The sequence below is a fragment of the Neoarius graeffei genome, chromosome 18 (genome assembly GCF_027579695.1).
Source record: "Neoarius graeffei isolate fNeoGra1 chromosome 18, fNeoGra1.pri, whole genome shotgun sequence".
In the NCBI taxonomy this organism is placed as follows: domain Eukaryota; kingdom Metazoa; phylum Chordata; class Actinopteri; order Siluriformes; family Ariidae; genus Neoarius; species Neoarius graeffei.
The window spans coordinates 57309070-57327060 of NC_083586.1; the positions used below are offsets into that span (position 1 = coordinate 57309070).

The following is a 17991-nucleotide window of genomic DNA, read 5'->3' on the forward strand; positions in this document are numbered from 1 at the left end:
GGGCTGCTCTTTGCTCCGTTTTCAATGAGAACTTCCCGTTGAATGCTTTCAATACAGCATGATTCTGTAAACAATCTATGGCTTCCGGTCGCAGTTCTACTACGTCACTGCCTTGAACACGCCTCTACCCAGGGCCGTTGGAGATGCTCAAAGTTGATTGGTTCCCGATTTTTCGGGAGCTTGGAAGAGCTGTAGATAGCTTGCCTGGCCAGACTAAGCTCGCAACAGGCCCTCGTGTTGCGTCACGCTTAGGATGGGCGGGCCCAGGCTAGGTCGACTTGGCCTTGTGTTTTGGATCGTTGTCATGTTGGAACATCCAAGTACGTCCCATGCGCAGCTTCCAGGCTGATGAGTGCAAATTTGCCTCCAGTATTTGTTGATAACGTGCTGCATTCATCTTTCCTTCAACTTTGACCAAGTTTCCTGTGCCTTTGTAGCTCACACATCCCCAAAACATCAGCGATCCACCTCCGTGCTTTACAGTAGGAATGGTGTTCCTTTCATCATAGGCCTTGTTGACACCTCTCCAAATGTAACGTTTATGGTTGTGGCCAAAAAGTTCAATTTTGGTCTCATCACTCCAAATTACCTTGTTCCAGAAGTTTTGAGGCTCGTCTCCGTGCTGTTTGGCGTATTGTAGGCGAGATACTTTGTGGCATTCGCTTGGTTTTAACAGAGCCCCTGATTTTCCATTTGTTAATCACAGTTTGAACACTGCTGACTGGCGTTATCAATTCCTTGGATATCTTTTTGTATCCCTTTCCTGTTTTATACAGTTCAGCTACCTTTTCCCGTAGATCCGTTGACAATTCTTTTGCTTTCCCCATGACTCAGAATCCAGAAACGTCAGTGGTTGGATGAAAGATGCAAGAGTCTGTCTGGATCCCAGAAACTCACTCAGCTTTTATGCACACACACTGATTACAAGCAAACAGATCACAGGTGAGGACGTTACGGTACCTTTAGAAGCCATTCAAACCCATTTGTGTCAACTTCTGCGCATGTTATCAGGCCAAAATCATCAGGGTATGTGAACTTTTGATCACGGTCATTTGGGTAGTTTCTGTTGTCATTATGATTTAAAAAGAGAAAACACAGTCGTTTGACAATAAATGGTTTCACCCAACCACTAAGCATGAGTGGAAAAGATGTTTTTGTGTTATCATTCATATTCTCTGAAAAATGGTCAAAGAATCATAGATTCTGCCAAGGTATGTAAACTTATGAGCACAACTGTATTACGGCTTACTGATTACACTGCTGAAACATTTCATCTCATTAATTTTAAAGCCATTTTTGGTCTACATGCAACCAAGACTTCTGTACAGCACTGTATCTCAAAACTATGTGCACCCCGACCATCTCACTCATGTTGTTCTTCTACAAACGGTTACCACACAACTGAACGTGCGTTATTTGTTTTTGGATGCTGCAGCATTACGATTTCCCTTCACTGGAACCAAGAGGTCCGAATCTGTTCCAGCAAGACAACGTTTCTGAACACGAACCGATCTTCGTGTATCTCTGAGGTGTGTTAATGAAGAACTCAAATGTCCTGGATAAAGCCCAAAGCCCTGACCCTCAACCTCACTGAACACCTCTGGGATGAACTGGTGCACCCAGGACGTTACTCCTGACGCATCATCAGTGTCTGTTCTCGCTCATGCTGTCGGAGCTGAACGAACATAACAGGAAAGGGGGAGTAAATATGGAATGGGTGTCCACATACTTTTGGCTGTAGTGTACTTTATGACAGTAAACGCATACTCGGCACCTGTGCAGTCCTGAGCCACGTACACGACCAGATCGTCCAACTCCATGCTTTTGACCACTGCTTTTCTAAACAAAACAAATAAACCAAACAATATTATCTGTGATGCATGTTTATAAAACGTAACAGCAGAGAAACGTGACGTTCGGTCACGGCCACTCACTCACCGCAGTATGTGTGCGACGAGCGAGGGCCCGTACCAATCTCCCGCCTTCTTCCCTGACTTCTTGCCCAGCTCGACCAGCTGGTGGACTCCGAACGGCGCCGCCGGATCGTCCCCGAACCACGACACAAGCCTGCGGTGGAGGCCCTCGCTCTGCGCTTCCTGTCTCGACTCCGTTCGTTTCAGGACCTCACTCGTTGAAGGCACGCGTTTCTCAGGTCCCGATGTGCTCCACGTCGAGCTGAAGGAGGGGATGGAAAGAGCGACCGGCCGAGACGGCGACCGAGGTCTGAGCACCTCAAAATCCACGTCAGCCAGCTGAGGACAGTCCAGCCATCTCCAGTCTGGAAAACATACAACGTCGTTGGTTAGTAACAGATACTACACGTGATGCATCGATCGGAATTTCTGAGTCTTTGTTGCGTACGTTGAGGCAGAATATGGAGCATGAGCCCCTGGGCGAGCAGCATCTGTCCGCTTCGCAGCATGCAGCCCCAGCCGCAGTCCGACGTCAGGTTAGACCCGTCCAGCTGAGGAAACTCCTTCCTGTAGGTGAACCACACTCGCGAGCCGAACGCCAGCCGGAAACGCTCCACTTCCTCTGAGGAAAGAGGCAGCGAGTTTGTAAAAACAAGGCGTCAATTCGCAGGTTTAAAGCAGCAGTCTGTAGTTTTAGCTTGCGAGCTTGTAAATTTCTATTTCAAGGACAGGACTGTTAATCCTTCAACTGACTTGGTTAAAAAAAAAAAATGCTGTTTAACAGAAAGAATGCAGAGCTGAGCAGTTGCGTTTTGTCCTTTTCTGGGCCAGAAAAAAACAGAACATGGAAATTTAAAAAAATAAAATAAAAAAGCTACATCTTTTGTCAGGCAATGTTGCAAATCACAATCTTCCCAAGCTGTCTTTAAAATCATACAATTATTTCCTTTCTAGAATCACATGCCAAGTTTGCAAATTGTACCTTTAAAAAGTAGACTCCCTTTCAGATTCTTCAAATTTAGGCCATTAAAAAAAAAAATTTCCCAGACACCCAGTTATTTTTTTAGTGGACTGAAAGCTACCGAATTTGAATCAGACTTCAAATTTTATGACTTTTTTTTACTAAAAGAACATTTGATGAATTTAGAGGCCCGTGGCCCTAAATTCTCCAGCATTTTTTTCTTGCCTCACCGTGACCTTAACCAAGATACTACGTCATGCATGACGTGGCGGGGTTTCCCCATTCGTAACACGTTGTGGGATACAAATTTGCAACCTGAGAGAACAATGAGCGTGCGCGTGAAAAACGGAAGACTGACTACAGTAACGGAAAATGAGAAGACCCTGTATTGCAAAGGAAAGGAAACCAGAGGAAGAGATCCTCTCACTACACACACACACACACACACAACCGGTCTCACTCTCCATTCACAAACCGGCGCTTGGCCAAGCCCCCACAATGAAAAAGAACCGTACTGTCTTGCTCAATGAAATAAACTGCACAGTATGATCGTGAATCCAGAGGTTGCTCACCAGAAGTTGTCCAATATAGGTGTATAGTCTAATTACCAGGGCTTTGAACCAGAATTTTTTTCCTATTGGTTCGTTCCGAACAGAAACGGAATTTTAACGTTTCCGGTTTTGGGTTCCACCATTAAATAGACGTTCCCGAACCGGTTAGAACAAAAAAATTTCGTTCCCGGAACGGTTAATTACGTTCCCTGTCAGCTGTTTAACAAATGGCTATAAAATTATGTCTCTGTCTCATCCAGCTTAAGCCAAATGTAGGCTAATTCTATTACAACCTTCATTAAATAAGACAAGAAATAATTCAAAACAATTATTATTTCAAATTTTGGCGAATTGGATTCTCAGTATGTCTTCCCATCTACACAAACAGAAAAAGTGCCAAAAATGAAAGATAATTCGTTTAGTGTGGCCCTATAGAGGGCTACTGCATGACGTCACCGCGCCGCGAGATTTTGTTAGGCGCCATATTGGAAGACCAAGTACACATCTATGCAAGTACATACATACATAAAACAAACTACACCTGAAATGTAGCCAGGGCCGGTTCTGCCCTAATCTGGACCCGGGTGCAACATCGCACAACCCCCCCCCCCAAAAAAAAAAAACACCAGTCTAAATCAGGACAACCATCACATAACTATAACTATAAACATTTTAGATCAACTATTTTAACTAAATGGGCTATAATAAATAAGCCTGCAGGCAGCCACGGCGGGCCGCCTCAGAAAACTAACCATTCAATGACACAACTGAAGGCCTGCAGCCACGGCGGGCTGCCTTAAAAAGTAACCATTTGTCCTACCTTAAAATTCGTTTTGCATTTTCTGCCTCCTTTTTTGTATTTTCGACCCTCCGTTTATTTTCTTTCCTTTTCTGAAAACCCGATTTGTGTCCAGACATTTTGTTCTGCTACCAACGAACTAACTCGTCAGGTCTCGTCTCTCGAGCCCGCGATGATTCCCGTGGGAAGGGCAACAACTGATACATTTTTACAAACAGCCAATAGGGAGGTTGCATCGTTCAGGCTCTTCTTTGCTCAGACACTCAGTAATGCAATTACTCACTTTATCACGTGGAGACGTGATAGTAGTCCACCTTCCCGCGCTCTCCATTCAGTCAGCGAACGTCACACAGGAAGTGAACCCCAGCGGGTCATAGAAACTTGTGCAGGAGAAGAATGGCTTTTTTATTTGTAGGCTACGGAAACTTTGAGGAACGAAATAAAAACCGGTATTAACCAGTTACCATTATTTTTAATAAGCGTTTCTGTTCCGGAACATAAAAAATAATAAAGTTTCTGGTTTCGTTTCTGTTCCATGTGAAATAGAAAAAGTTCCCGGTTTTCGTTTTCGTTCCTTGAACCGGTTCAAAGCCCTGCTAATTACACACATTTTCACTCAGCAGTCTTCACCATCGCAATGATAAAAAAAGGACTTTCTATGTAAATTATCTAATGCACAGGAATAATATTTACATTGTGAAATCAATACATAATTTTCATTATGACTAACGAATATAGGCTAGAATACACTCGATGAAAAACGGACTTCAACAAGATGAGTGACCAGGCTCAAGTTTGCCAAAAAAAAAAAAAAAGACACACATTTGGGCTAACTGCAGCATGTTCTTCACTAATTATAATATTTACGATAGGGAGAAACAGACTAACCAGCATTTGATGTGTAGGATCCATTGGCTCGGCCATATTTTCTGTCACAACCTGAGGACTGAACTTGCAACGCAAAGGTTATTATGACTAGCTCCTCGTCTCGCGGCAAATTGACGTAACTGGGTCAGTGTACGGACAATGAAAACTTGCGCGTACACACACGGACTTCTTCTGTCTGCTTGACTGTGCATTATGTGCTTGGGAATCCCTTCAAAATAAATAACTTCCCAGCCACAGAATGGACTGTTTTTTTGTGAGGTATTCTCGAAATAAACACATCATAATGACCACATTTCACAGGAAAGTAAATTTCACCGATTTTATGAAATCAAAAGGGCGTCTTGCTTTAAACAAGGATCCAAAGTTACTAATGACTGCTTTAATGGAAAATATGGATGGACCAGCTATTATCATCATGCTGATAATGTCATACCTGTCAACCCTCCCGTTTTTCCCGGGAAATCCCTTATTTCGACTTATTTCCCGCTGTCTTCCCGTTTTTTTATTTTCCCGAAAATATCCCGTATTTTCACAATATAAAAAAGTCGGTAGGTCCAGAATTCATGACGCGCCTCTGACAGGAGTTTACAGCAGGAAGTCGGGCCATGAATTCACGTCCCCGCCCTCTCAGGCATCAGTAATTACAGAACTCCGTCCGGAGGCGAGGCTGAGCAAGTGATTAGGTCCAGTGTTGCCAGATTGGGAGGTTTCCCGCCCAAGTTGGGCGGTTTCAAGTGCATTTTGGTGGGTTTTGAACATATTTTGGGCTGGAAAACGTCAGCAGTATCTGGCAACACTGATTAGGTCTGAGGTGAAGATGGCGATGCTAATAGCTAAGAAAAAAATTAGCCTCTCTTTCTTTGATGATTTCAACAAGTGCGTGGCTGGAATGTTCCCAGACTCTTCCATCGCAAAGAAATTTTCCATGGGGAAAACGAAAGCCTCCCAAATAATCAAAGGTAAACTACACATGTTTACATTAAGTATGTCCTGGCTAAGACCTCATAAATAGCCTAATGTAAACTAATTGGTGTATTAACTGTTTTATCCACTCATTGTCTATTTTATTTTCTATCTGAAACTTACCCATTTTAAATCACTCTTGGTTTAATATCTTATATTACTCTTTATTACTCTATCCATCCATCCATCCATCCATCCATCCATCCATCCATCCATCCATGGCCATGACTATGGTAAAACCATAATAAATTGCAATGGAATTGAATTTATTGACTGGTTATATAATGACCTTTCTTATTTTAACATAAGATACGTATTTTAGCCCTTAATTTGGGAAATAACTGGTACCACTGAAAGCAAATAAAAATAAATGCATAGTTTATTCACAAATGCACTCTATAAACCATAAGCATATTGAGTTTGGGTCTTGGCTATCACCAACATGCACCAGAGTACAGGAAATCACAAATACTAGATAGAAAATTGCCCCCCATTCAACTACACACCCACTTTTGGTGAAGGGTATGACTTTCCGAAATTTTCCCTTATTTTGAGTTAAAAATCTGGGAAATATCCCTTTTTTTCAAACCTCAAAGTTGACAGGTATGGATAATGTAGGGTGACCAGACGTCCCGGTTTTACCGGGACAGTCCCGATTTGGGGTTGTGTGTCCCGAGTCCCGACAAAAGTCTGTCGGGACACGAATATGTCCCGGTTTTCACCACTCGCGACGTTTGCGACTGAGCAGCATGGGAATCATTAGCGGAGAAATGTCTGCATTTACTATTTTGATGAATTGACAGGAATCGCAGACTTCTTCCTGGTTACTGCCCCCTGGCCCTGTAGCATGGGTGTTTATTTAGCCACATTATTCCAGACAACAGAACGTGTTGCCATGCAACAATAAAATAAACATTAACTGGCACGAATGTTCTTTGTCTAGCAGCAGTAATGCTGCAGCAATCATGCCGAAAAGAAAATGTACCTTTTCCAAAGATTTACAGGGCACCTAGCCCTTCCTCCGAGAGGTGCAGAACAATGCGCACGAAGCCTACTGCACACACTAAGTGTTTCGTTCTTGTACAGAGTTGGGTAGCCTATGCTGCAAATGCTGCGCGCTCCTGTGGGGGCTTTCCTCGGGCTGTCGCCCCTCTCCTCCTTTAATTAATTATAACGACATAATTAATTCAGGATCTCGAGAAAACAACACAACTAATTCGAGATCTCGAGAAAACAAAATTATTTCATGATCTCAGCTGGATCACTGTATCTCTGTCGGTAGAGACGAAGCCGGGCCAGTCTTCTGAGGAGGTGCTGCGGACTAATTTTGAAATTATCCCTTATTAAAAGACTTAGGGTGTATTCAGACCAGGATAGTTCGATAGTTCACTTGCTTTGGTCCGAACCAAATGTTTTTTTTATTTTTTCATTTTGGTGCGGTTCGCTTTCACACTGTACATTTTAGTAAGCGGACCAAAATCTGTCAACAAAGCCACGCGCCCTGAGGTCGTTCAGCTATTGGTCAGAGACGACACGCGCACAAAGCGTTAAGTTCAAAAGTAGTCACGGAGGATAGCGCTGATGAGCGCACATCATGTTGTGACAGTTCTGGCTCTTCACGCAAGTCGCTAGTACCGCCACTTTTTGAAAGAATGTCCCTGATTTTAATGTACCGTAGGTCTGACGGAGTTTCTTCACTTTTAGCCGACATTGTCCTGGGGAGCGCGTGAACCCCTTCTCCTTCATTTTCTCACTGAATACAGCAAACACGTCGGCTTTTTTGTGTGTTCTCTCCAAAAGCTCAGATATGTGGACATCTGCCCATATATCCACAAGGGTACGCGTTTCTTCCTTGGCCCACGTTTGCCCCCTACTCATTTTTTGTACTCTGTAGTCTAGCCTACCACTGGTCTGAATGACTGAACGACTGTTGTAAGGTTCCCTTGACAACCGAAACAGTGTTTGCACTTTGCGGTGGAGTGTCAAGACTCTGTTTCCCATAATGCTCGACAAACGACGGAAGCTCCCGAGGTACAAAAAAGCAAAACTGTCGGATTAGGTCCGGTCTGCTTTCACACCTCCAAAAGATCCGCACCAGGGTTCCTTTGGTCCGGACCGAGTCCGACCTTGCAGCTCGGTCTCGGTCCGCTTGTTTGGTCCGGACCAGAGTTCGGTGGTTTGTATTCGGACCAACCCAAAAGGTCCGGACCAAGGGAAATTTGGTTCGTTTGGTCCGGACCAAACAACGTAGGTGTGAATACGCCCTTAATGCAATCTCTCCATGTCAACCCCTGATCAAAATATTGCCTTATTAGGTGATCGATTATTCCAGACATTCTAATGACCAAAGTTGCGTCTATACAGAATGAGAAATAGCCCCAAAGTCAGCATATCACAAGTCTCTTGGCGCACCTGAATGAACCATTTCTCAGCTGTTTACTCGAGATCATGAAATAATTGTTTTGTTTTCTCGAGATCTCGGAATAACGGTTTTGTTTTCTCGAGATCTCGAATTAGTTGTGTTGTTTTCTCGAGATCCTGAATTAATTATGTCGTTATCTTGGGATAACAAGGTGAATAAAAAAAAAAAAAGGATTATATGAAGGGCCTCTCTCGGCTTCCGTAGTATATATTCTCAAATCACTTGTCTTTTTTTGTTTCTGTTTAACATACCATTCTGACAGTTTGGCCATATTGCTGTGTTGAACAGCTTCCATTAAAGTGTTCACTTTTGTCCACATCTTCTTGCTTTATTCATTCAGTTGTGGGGAATGGTTAGTAAGGTTGATTCTGACCTAGGCTATGTTGAGGTCACATATCTACTTTTTAAGTTCATGCTATAGTGCATACAATTTTAGAGATATAGCCTACATGTGCATATGCATTCTACTTGGTGTTCTCACAAACAGGTGAAATAAATCAGTGTAAATGTGGCCTATGGACATAGCCTGGCCTATTCTCAGCCATTACAAAATCTGTTGTCTGACCATAATTTAACTGATCTGTATACCACTATGCTACTAGAGAACAAAATGCCAGTTTGTTTTATTTCATGTGAGATGTTGATAAATGTGAGCTTCAACAAAATGATAAGAGCACCTCTCTGAGTGTCACGTTTACGTAAAAAAAAGGTGTGCGTGGACGAGCATGGTCGCGCGCAAAAGTGTCCCGGTTTCAGACTAGGGAAATCTGGTCACCCTATGATAATGCTAACCTTCACTGATTCACAGCTTTAAAAGGAACAGTCCACCGTACTTCCATAATGAAATATGCTCTTATCTGAATTGAGACGAGCTGCTCCGTACCTCTCCGAGCTTTGCGCGACCTCCCAGTCAGTCAGACGCAGTCAGACGCGCTGTCACTCCTGTTAGCAATGTAGCTAGGCTCAGTATGGCCAATGGTATTTTTTGGGGCTGTAGTTAGATGCGACCAAACTCTTCCGCGTTTTTCCTGTTTACATAGGTTTATATGACCAGTGACATGAAACAAGTTCAGTTACACAAATTGAAACGTAGCGATTTTCTATGCGATGGAAAGTCCGCACTATAATGACAGGGGTACTAACACCTTCTGCGCGCTTCGGCAGCGCATTGATACAGAGCTCAGATATCAATGCGCTGCTCAAGCGCGCAGAAGGTGTTAGTACGCCTGTCATTATAGTGCGCACTTTCCATAGCATAGAAAATCGCTACGTTTCAATTTGTGTAACTGAACTTGTTTCATATCACTGGTCATGTAAACAGGAAAAACGCGGAAGAGTTTGGTCGCATCTAACTACAGCCCCAAAAAAATACCGTTGGCCATGCTGAGCCTAGCTACATTGCTAACAGGAGTGACAGCGCGTCTGACTGCGTCTGACTGACTGGGAGGTCGCGCAAAGCTCGGAGAGGTACGGAGCAGCTCGTCTCAATTCAGATAAGAGCATATTTCATTATGGAAGTACGGTGGACTGTTCCTTTAAAGGTTCAATCGGTAATGTAATAAATACTGACGGGTACACACAGACGGCTTCAGCACATGTTTCGGTCTCAGATTAAACCAAACAGAAGAGACGGGATAGAACGAAGTCTCACCTTCGCTGTTGAGTAAGTAGGACTGTCCCAGCAGGGTCAGCGGGGACGTTTTGTTGAAGACCGTTTTGCTTTTGACTGACCATCCTGTAGGAACACATCAGGGCTTGGGTGAAAAACTTTAACAAGCTGGAGCTTTCACACTTCCAGAAGAAAAAAAAAAAAATCGTAAATTTGATCGAATGACAGAACGACAACAGCTAGCGAACGTTTAATTCAGCAACGTCCATGCTAGCTGAAGTAATCAGTGCTAGGTTGGGGTTTTACATTAATCATTACGAAGTGAAAAATTACCAACGTAGCAAGCCTGCAACTGGAGGATCGATTTTAAAATAAACCCCGCTCCCTCAACTATAACACTGAGCATTTCGAAAACAGTTAAACAGCTTCCTTGGTTACATTAAAAACTGGCTACGATTTTTTTCCCCCTCAGATCATGTTCGTGTTCTCTAAAACGCACCGTATTTGACATTGTTCCACGCTGACCTCAGCTTCAGCTTCAGTTTATCCACCTCATCCGGCTCTTCCGCCCCGTCAGCGAGTATCCCGTTACTGAAAGGCCCCTTCGCATCCAGGACCTGCGCCGAGGAAGCGGGCGGCAGTCTCCTCCCATCGACGAGGTCGTTGTGAAGAGCTCCACCCCTCTTGTACTGGGCGGCGCTCGGGGTGACCGAGTTCATGATCTCAGCGGCGTGACATCACCAGAGGAAGCTGAGGAGGCGAATAAAGCGACACCGTGAAACATTGATGTATTTCGATGTGTGACACTGGGAACTCAATGCAATTCAAGGTGTGGAAATACAACCCTGATTCCAAAAAAGTTGGGACAAAGTACAAATTGTAAATAAAACGGAATGCAATAATTTACAAATCTCAAAAACTGATATTGTATTCACAATAGAACATAGACAACATATCAAATGTCGAAAGTGAGACATTTTGAAATTTCATGCCAAATATTGGCTCATTTGAAATTTCATGACAGCAACACATCTCAAAAAAGTTGGGACAGGGGCAATAAGAGACTGGAAAAGTTAAAGGTACAAAAAAGGAACAGCTGGAGGACCAAATTGCAACTCATTAGGTCAGTTGGCAATAGGTCATTAACATGACTGGGTATAAAAAGAGCATCTTGGAGTGGCAGCGGCTCTCAGAAGTAAAGATGGGAAGAGGATCACCAATCCCCCTAATTCTGCGCCGACAAATAGTGGAGCAATATCAGAAAGGAGTTCGACAGTGTAAAATTGCAAAGAGTTTGAACATATCATCATCTACAGTGCATAATATCATCAAAAGATTCAGAGAATCTGGAAGAATCTCTGTGCGTAAGGGTCAAGGCCGGAAAACCATACTGGGTGCCCGTGATCTTCAGGCCCTTAGACGGTACTGCATCACATACAGGCATGCTTCTGTATTGGAAATCACAAAATGGGCTCAGGAATATTTCCAGAGAACATTATCTGTGAACACAATTCACCGTGCCATCCGCCGTTGCCAGCTAAAACTCTATAGTTCAAAGAAGAAGCCGTATCTAAACATGATCCAGAAGCGCAGACGTCTTCTCTGGGCCAAGGCTCATTTAAAATGGACTGTGGCAAAGTGGAAAACTGTTCTGTGGTCAGACGAATCAAAATGTGAAGTTCTTTATGGAAATCAGGGACGCCGTGTCATTCGGACTAAAGAGGAGAAGGACGACCCAAGTTGTTATCAGCGCTCAGTTCAGAAGCCTGCATCTCTGATGGTATGGGGTTGCATTAGTGCGTGTGGCATGGGCAGCTTACACATCTGGAAAGACACCATCAATGCTGAAAGGTATATCCAGGTTCTAGAGCAACATATGCTCCCATCCAGACGACGTCTCTTTCAGGGAAGACCTTGCATTTTCCAACATCACAATGCCAAACCACAGACTGCATCAATTACAGCATCATGGCTGCATAGAAGAAGGGTCCGGGTACTGAACTGGCCAGCCTGCAGTCCAGATCTTTCACCCATTTGGCGCATCATAAAACAGAAGATATGACAAAAAAAAAGACCTAAGACAGTTGAGCAACTAGAATCCTACATTAGACAAGAATGGGTTAACATTCCTATCCCTAAACTTGAGCAACTTGTCTCCTCAGTCCCCAGACGTTTACAGACTGTTGTAAAGAGAAAAGGGGATGTCTCACAGTGGGAAACATGGCCTTGTCCCAACTTTTTTGAGATGTGGTGTCGTCATGAAATTTAAAATCACCTAATTTTTCTCTTTAAATGATACATTTTCTCAGTTTAAACATTTGATATGTCATCTATGTTCTATTCTGAATAAAATATGGAATTTTGAAACTTCCACATCATTGCATTCCGTTTTTATTTACAATTTGTACTTTGTCCCAACTTTTTTGGAATCGGGGTTGTAAATAAACAAATTTGGTTTGCAAATAAACAGATAAAAGGAGGAAAAGGCGAGCTGCCAAGAGCAGGAAATACAGGAATAGCGCAGAGTCTGGAGATCAGTCACACGAGTGTTTATTCAGCCCTGCTGTGTGTGTTGTTTTGTTGCATGTTTGTGTCGTCATTACATTGTGGCTTTAGAACACACGTGAGCGAAAAGTGAGTCACTGGACGACAAGTTTTACCATTTGACTCACCTAAAGTCAGGTGTATGCGGTGTGTGTGTGTGTGAGGTCACAAGACAGCACGTAACACCAAAGGCGTCTCAGTTCCTTCTTCCGTTCCAGAAACACCTTGTGTGTCCAGCTGTGCTGCTTTCTTCTAAGCGCATGAGTACACAGTGTACGGTTCCCGAAAAGAAGCGAATGAAATGAAACACGATGGAAAAACATCTGACTTACACACACAGCTGCATTTCAAAAAAAAAAAAATTCCATGTTCAATTATAATTTGATTCCTTTCTTTCTGTCTTTTGAGGAATCACTTCCTTTTTCACAGAAAAGAGAATTACGATAATGAAACCAGGAGCAGTGACATGACGTGACCTCGGCGTTCGTTCACATGAATGAACACGGCTCAGTAAAACAGGACCCACAAATAAAGGCTTAAAAAGAATTTTTAAATATTCATGTAAACATTTCAAAAGATATAAAATCCGTACTTCATATGAACACCTTCAGGGCTGTGCGGTTACAGGAAAATAATCAGCAACAGCAAGAGAAAGGTTGTATTCCTCTTGTACCACAGCAAGTTACCAACATTTACATATTTCACATTTATTAAAGAACGACACGTGCTTTTTTTTAAAAAAAAAATCCGTTCATAGTTATGTTCAACGTTGTAGGACGTCGACAAGGAGATGTTTGTTCCTGTTGTCACTTACGTCCGCTCAGCAGCTGCTCTGACATTACAGACTCCTTCCACAAAATGTTGATTCATACTTTTCCAGCAGCAAGTTTTATCCGTCTTACTCTAACCACTGCAATTTGCCAACGTTTTTATTTTTTTTAAACTTGTGACACATCATACTTTAAAAAAAAAAAGTTTATAGTTAGATTTAACGCTGTGGGAGGTCCAGGAAAGAAGCACAGCTTTCCGATGATGATTTTCCTACAACACCACGACCCGAGTGATTTATTCCCTACTTATTTTCTATTCGGACAAAATAACGAGCTGCTGGAAGTTCTTCGATTTGAAACAGAGTCTTTCAAGAAGCGTTTTAAAGTGCATATCCTGGACCAAATTTTTTTTTCTTTTATATGAAAGAATGTCCCTTTACACACTCATCCAGAAGGGTAATTTTGCACAAGGCCATCTGTCTACAGCAGAAAAAAAAATAAAATAACAAAACGCGTCTGGAAAAATCCCAAGGGAGTCTGGAGCCAGATTCGTGACGTCACCTGCGGAAGCGCCAGCAGGCTGCGCGAGCTTTGCACGGTTTCAGTGCACAGCCTGTGTAGACCAAGCGCTCCCGTTTCTCTCTCATTGTCCGGTCTTTTGGGAAACGATGAGTACTAATCCCATCAAGATTGGTGTTGCTACACCCTCCTACGATACATCTGTTAACCATTTTAATAATTACGCGATAACGTTGAAGAAATTTGCAGAAAACCACCAGGTCGTTTTCTCATAAACAAACCAGCGCTGACGTAGGATTCAGAAGGAGGCGTCCCGCACGTGACGTCACGAAAATCAATGTTTCCTGGGAAATCCAAATGCCAAGTTTTTTCAGAGGCGGACCAATTCGCCTCAAATGGCTCGATTTCAACTGAATTTTTCTGGTATTGCGCAAGGTAAAAAAAAAATTGCATAAAATGCAGAATGTTACAGATATTTGACCAAAGTTTAATATAAAATAGGAGAATTACATTGATCTTGCTCTTGAATTTACCCGTGATATGCACTTTAAAGACAGACAGAATCTTATTTTCATAATGAACACTTGTTATAACAGTCAAGGTCATTTGCTTTAAATTGTTTTTATCATTATAGTTTTTCAATCCTGCGGCACGGTGGTGTAGCGGTTAGCGCTGTCGCCTCACAGCAAGAAGGTCCGGGTTCGAGCCCCGTGGCCAGCGAGGGCGTTTCTGTGCGGAGTTTGCATGTTCTCCCCGTGTCCGCGTGGGTTTCCTCCGGGTGCTCCGGTTTCCCCCACAGTCCAAAGACATGCAGGTTAGGTTAACTGGTGACTCTAAATTGACCGTAGGTGTGAATGTGAGTGTGAATGGTTGTCCGTGTCTATGTGTCAGCCCTGTGATGACCTGGCGACTTGTCCAGGGTGTACCCCGCCTTTCGCCCGGAGTCAGCTGGGATAGGCTCCAGCTTGCCTGCGACCCTGTAGGACAGGATAAAGTGGCTACAGATGATGAGATGAGACGACATTTTTATCCGCAAGTGATCGTGACGATTTAACAAATATGTATATTAGCACTGTGACGTCATTCCGAGAAGGGTTTGAACATGCACTAGATTCTTTCCCCTAAAAAAAAAAAAAATCTGTGCAAGTGTGTGTGAGAGAGAGAGAGAGAGAGAGAGAGAGAAGATTGGACACACAAGGTGATTTGATTTAAAGCTGGCATGTGACCTGTGTGTGACTGAATGCAGGAATTTTTTTTTTTTAAACTAAAGACTTACTAAAACACAAAAAAGTGAAAAAAAATCTAAAAGGGATTAAATGACAAGAAAGAAAAACTTAGTCACTTAATCCACAGCAATAATCATTTTTAATTCATTATAATAAATACATTAAGCTGTGTAACTCAAACCATAAATTTAGAGAAAATTAATAAATCAGCATTATTTTTTTGCATGTGTAAAAGTCTTGGATATAATAAGCAAACAAAATGTTCTGTTCTGTTTTTGAAAAAAAAAATATTTGAAACATAAAATTAACCAACACAAGCTAGATAGATAAATAGACAGCTAATGCTAATCTAATGCTAATGCTAATTATTTGTCTAAATTAGTTAGCTAATGGAATATTATTAAAAAAATAAACACTTACCTCAGTATTAAACGCCTCATATTTGTGTTATTTGATAATTTTAGTGTTCAGTTGTTATTAATGTCGGCGCTGATGCTAAACAACACAATCTTAATATTTTAATGTCAAAGCAAGGACAAGAAGACTTTAACTAGCTAACTAACCAGCTAACTTGTACATCCATTTAGCCTAGAATTCATTTAAAAAGACAAGGGAACACAACCTCCTGACTTCACACACCAAACCCCGAGCTCCGTACAACTACTACCGCTTTCGTCCTCCGCCATCATAACACGAAATTACTTCCTGTTGTCAAACCGGGCCCGTGTTCCAAACAGCTCCGCGCGCGCTGCGTAGGCGCCCTACAAGCAGAGGTTCTAACTAGCCGCGCGCAGGGAGCTCAACGTCCAAGAGGGCACCGTTTGGAACACGACCCACAGGCCCCTGAGTTGTGTGTGAGAGAGAGAGAGAGAGGAGGCTCGGCTGTGTCACACAAACACAATGCAGTGATTCGCGAATCTTTTTCAACCTCTGTTCAGTTAAATACAGTAAAAGACAAGATATTTAATGTTCAAACTGATTGTTTATTTGTTTGTTTTTGTAAACATTCACTCATTCTGAATTTGCTGCCTGCAACACCTTCCAAACAAGAGCTGAAAATGGACCAGTCCAGAACTGGGAAAGCTGGGGCACGGTTTAACTCGCCTGGCTGGAACGCTGTACCGGTTAACCGTTTGTTTGTTTTTCAGTACGTTTATTGTAATGTGTTGTTCTGAATGTCTTTTGTTTTGTATGATGTATTTGTCTTTTTGTCCTTTATGCCAGTGGCAAAGACAATTTTCCATTTTATGTAAATGTAATGATAAAGTATTCTGATTGTAAACTGGGAATTGGACACTCGGAGCGCGGTTAGAGTGAGTGAGTGATTGAGGAACTTTATTAGAGTGGGCCGGGCTGTGTAAAGCTGTGCTGGTGAAGATCCAGCATGCAGTTGGAGAGCAGTTTCTCTGAACTCAGTATTCAGCTGGTTGAAGGTTTTAAAAGAGTCACACATCACCACATTCTGTTTTTCTGTTTTACACTGTGATTTATACACCGTCTTAACAGGCAGACCGATATCTATCTGCTCATCAGCCTGTCTGTCTGTCTATCTGCTCATCAGCCTGTCTGTCTGTCTATCTGCTCATCAGCCTGTCTGTCTGTCTATCTGCTCATCAGCCTGTCTGTCTATCTGCTCATCAGCCTGTCTGTCTGTCTGTCTATCTGCTCATCAGCCTGTCTGTCTATCTGCTCATCAGCCTGTCTGTCTGTCTATCTGCTCATCAGCCTGTCTGTCTGTCTATCTGCTCATCAGCCTGTCTATCTGCTCATCAGCCTGTCTGTCTGTCTATATCTATCTGCTCATCAGCCTGTCTGTCTGTCTATCTGCTCATCAGCCTGTCTGTCTATCTGCTCATCAGCCTGTCTGTCTATCTGCTCATCAGCCTGTCTGTCTATCTGCTCATCAGCCTGTCTGTCTGTCTATCTGCTCATCAGCCTGTCTGTCTGTCTATCTGCTCATCAGCCTGTCTGTCTGTCTATCTGCTCATCAGCCTGTCTGTCTGTCTATCTGCTCATCAGCCTGTCTGTCTATCTGCTCATCAGCCTGTCTGTCTGTCTATCTGCTCATCAGCCTGTCTGTCTGTCTATCTGCTCATCAGCCTGTCTGTCTGTCTATCTGCTCATCAGCCTGTCTGTCTGTCTATCTGCTCATCAGCCTGTCTGTCTGTCTATCTGCTCATCAGCCTGTCTGTCTGTCTATCTGCTCATCAGCCTGTCTATCTGCTCATCAGCCTGTCTGTCTGTCTATATCTATCTGCTCATCAGCCTGTCTGTCTGTCTGTCTATATCTATCTGTTCATCAGCCTGTCTGTCTGTGTCTCGCTGTCTATATCTATCTGTTCATCAGCCTGTCTGTCTGTATATATCTATCTGCTCATCAGCCTGTCTGTCTGTCTGTCTGTCTATATCTATCTGTTCATCAGCCTGTCTGTCTGTCTCTCTCTGTCTATATCTATCTGCTCATCAGCCTGTCTGTCTGTCTGTATATATCTATCTGTTCATCAGCCTGTCTGTCTGTATATATCTATCTGTTCATCAGCCTGTCTGTCTGTCTGTATATATCTATCTGTTCATCAGCCTGTCTGTCTGTCTGTATATATCTATCTGTTCATCAGCCTGTCTGTCTGTCTATATCTATCTGTTCATCAGCCTGTCTGTCTGTCTGTATATATCTATCTGTTCATCAGCCTGTCTGTCTGTCTGTATATATCTATCTGTTCATCAGCCTGTCTGTCTGTCTATATCTATCTGTTCATCAGCCTGTCTGTCTGTCTATATCTATCTGTTCATCAGCCTGTCTGTCTGTCTGTATATATCTATCTGTTC

General features: G+C 42.9%; 1 protein-coding gene across 1 annotated transcript in view; it reads right to left on the reverse strand.

The window, feature by feature from the left end:
- Nucleotides 1-15865, reverse strand: part of atg4da (autophagy related 4D, cysteine peptidase a) — a 34636-nt gene extending 18771 nt beyond the window's left edge. Inside the window, exons 1-6 of the mRNA XM_060899069.1 lie at nucleotides 15586-15865; nucleotides 10606-10856; nucleotides 10149-10232; nucleotides 2362-2535; nucleotides 1939-2278; nucleotides 1775-1839 (exon numbers count right to left, since the gene is read on the reverse strand). Coding sequence (XP_060755052.1) covers nucleotides 1775-1839; nucleotides 1939-2278; nucleotides 2362-2535; nucleotides 10149-10232; nucleotides 10606-10825 — 883 coding nt within the window. The 5' untranslated portion in view covers nucleotides 10826-10856; nucleotides 15586-15865. The remainder of the gene's footprint in view (nucleotides 1-1774; nucleotides 1840-1938; nucleotides 2279-2361; nucleotides 2536-10148; nucleotides 10233-10605; nucleotides 10857-15585) is intronic.
- Between the last annotated feature and the right edge of the window lie 2126 nt (nucleotides 15866-17991).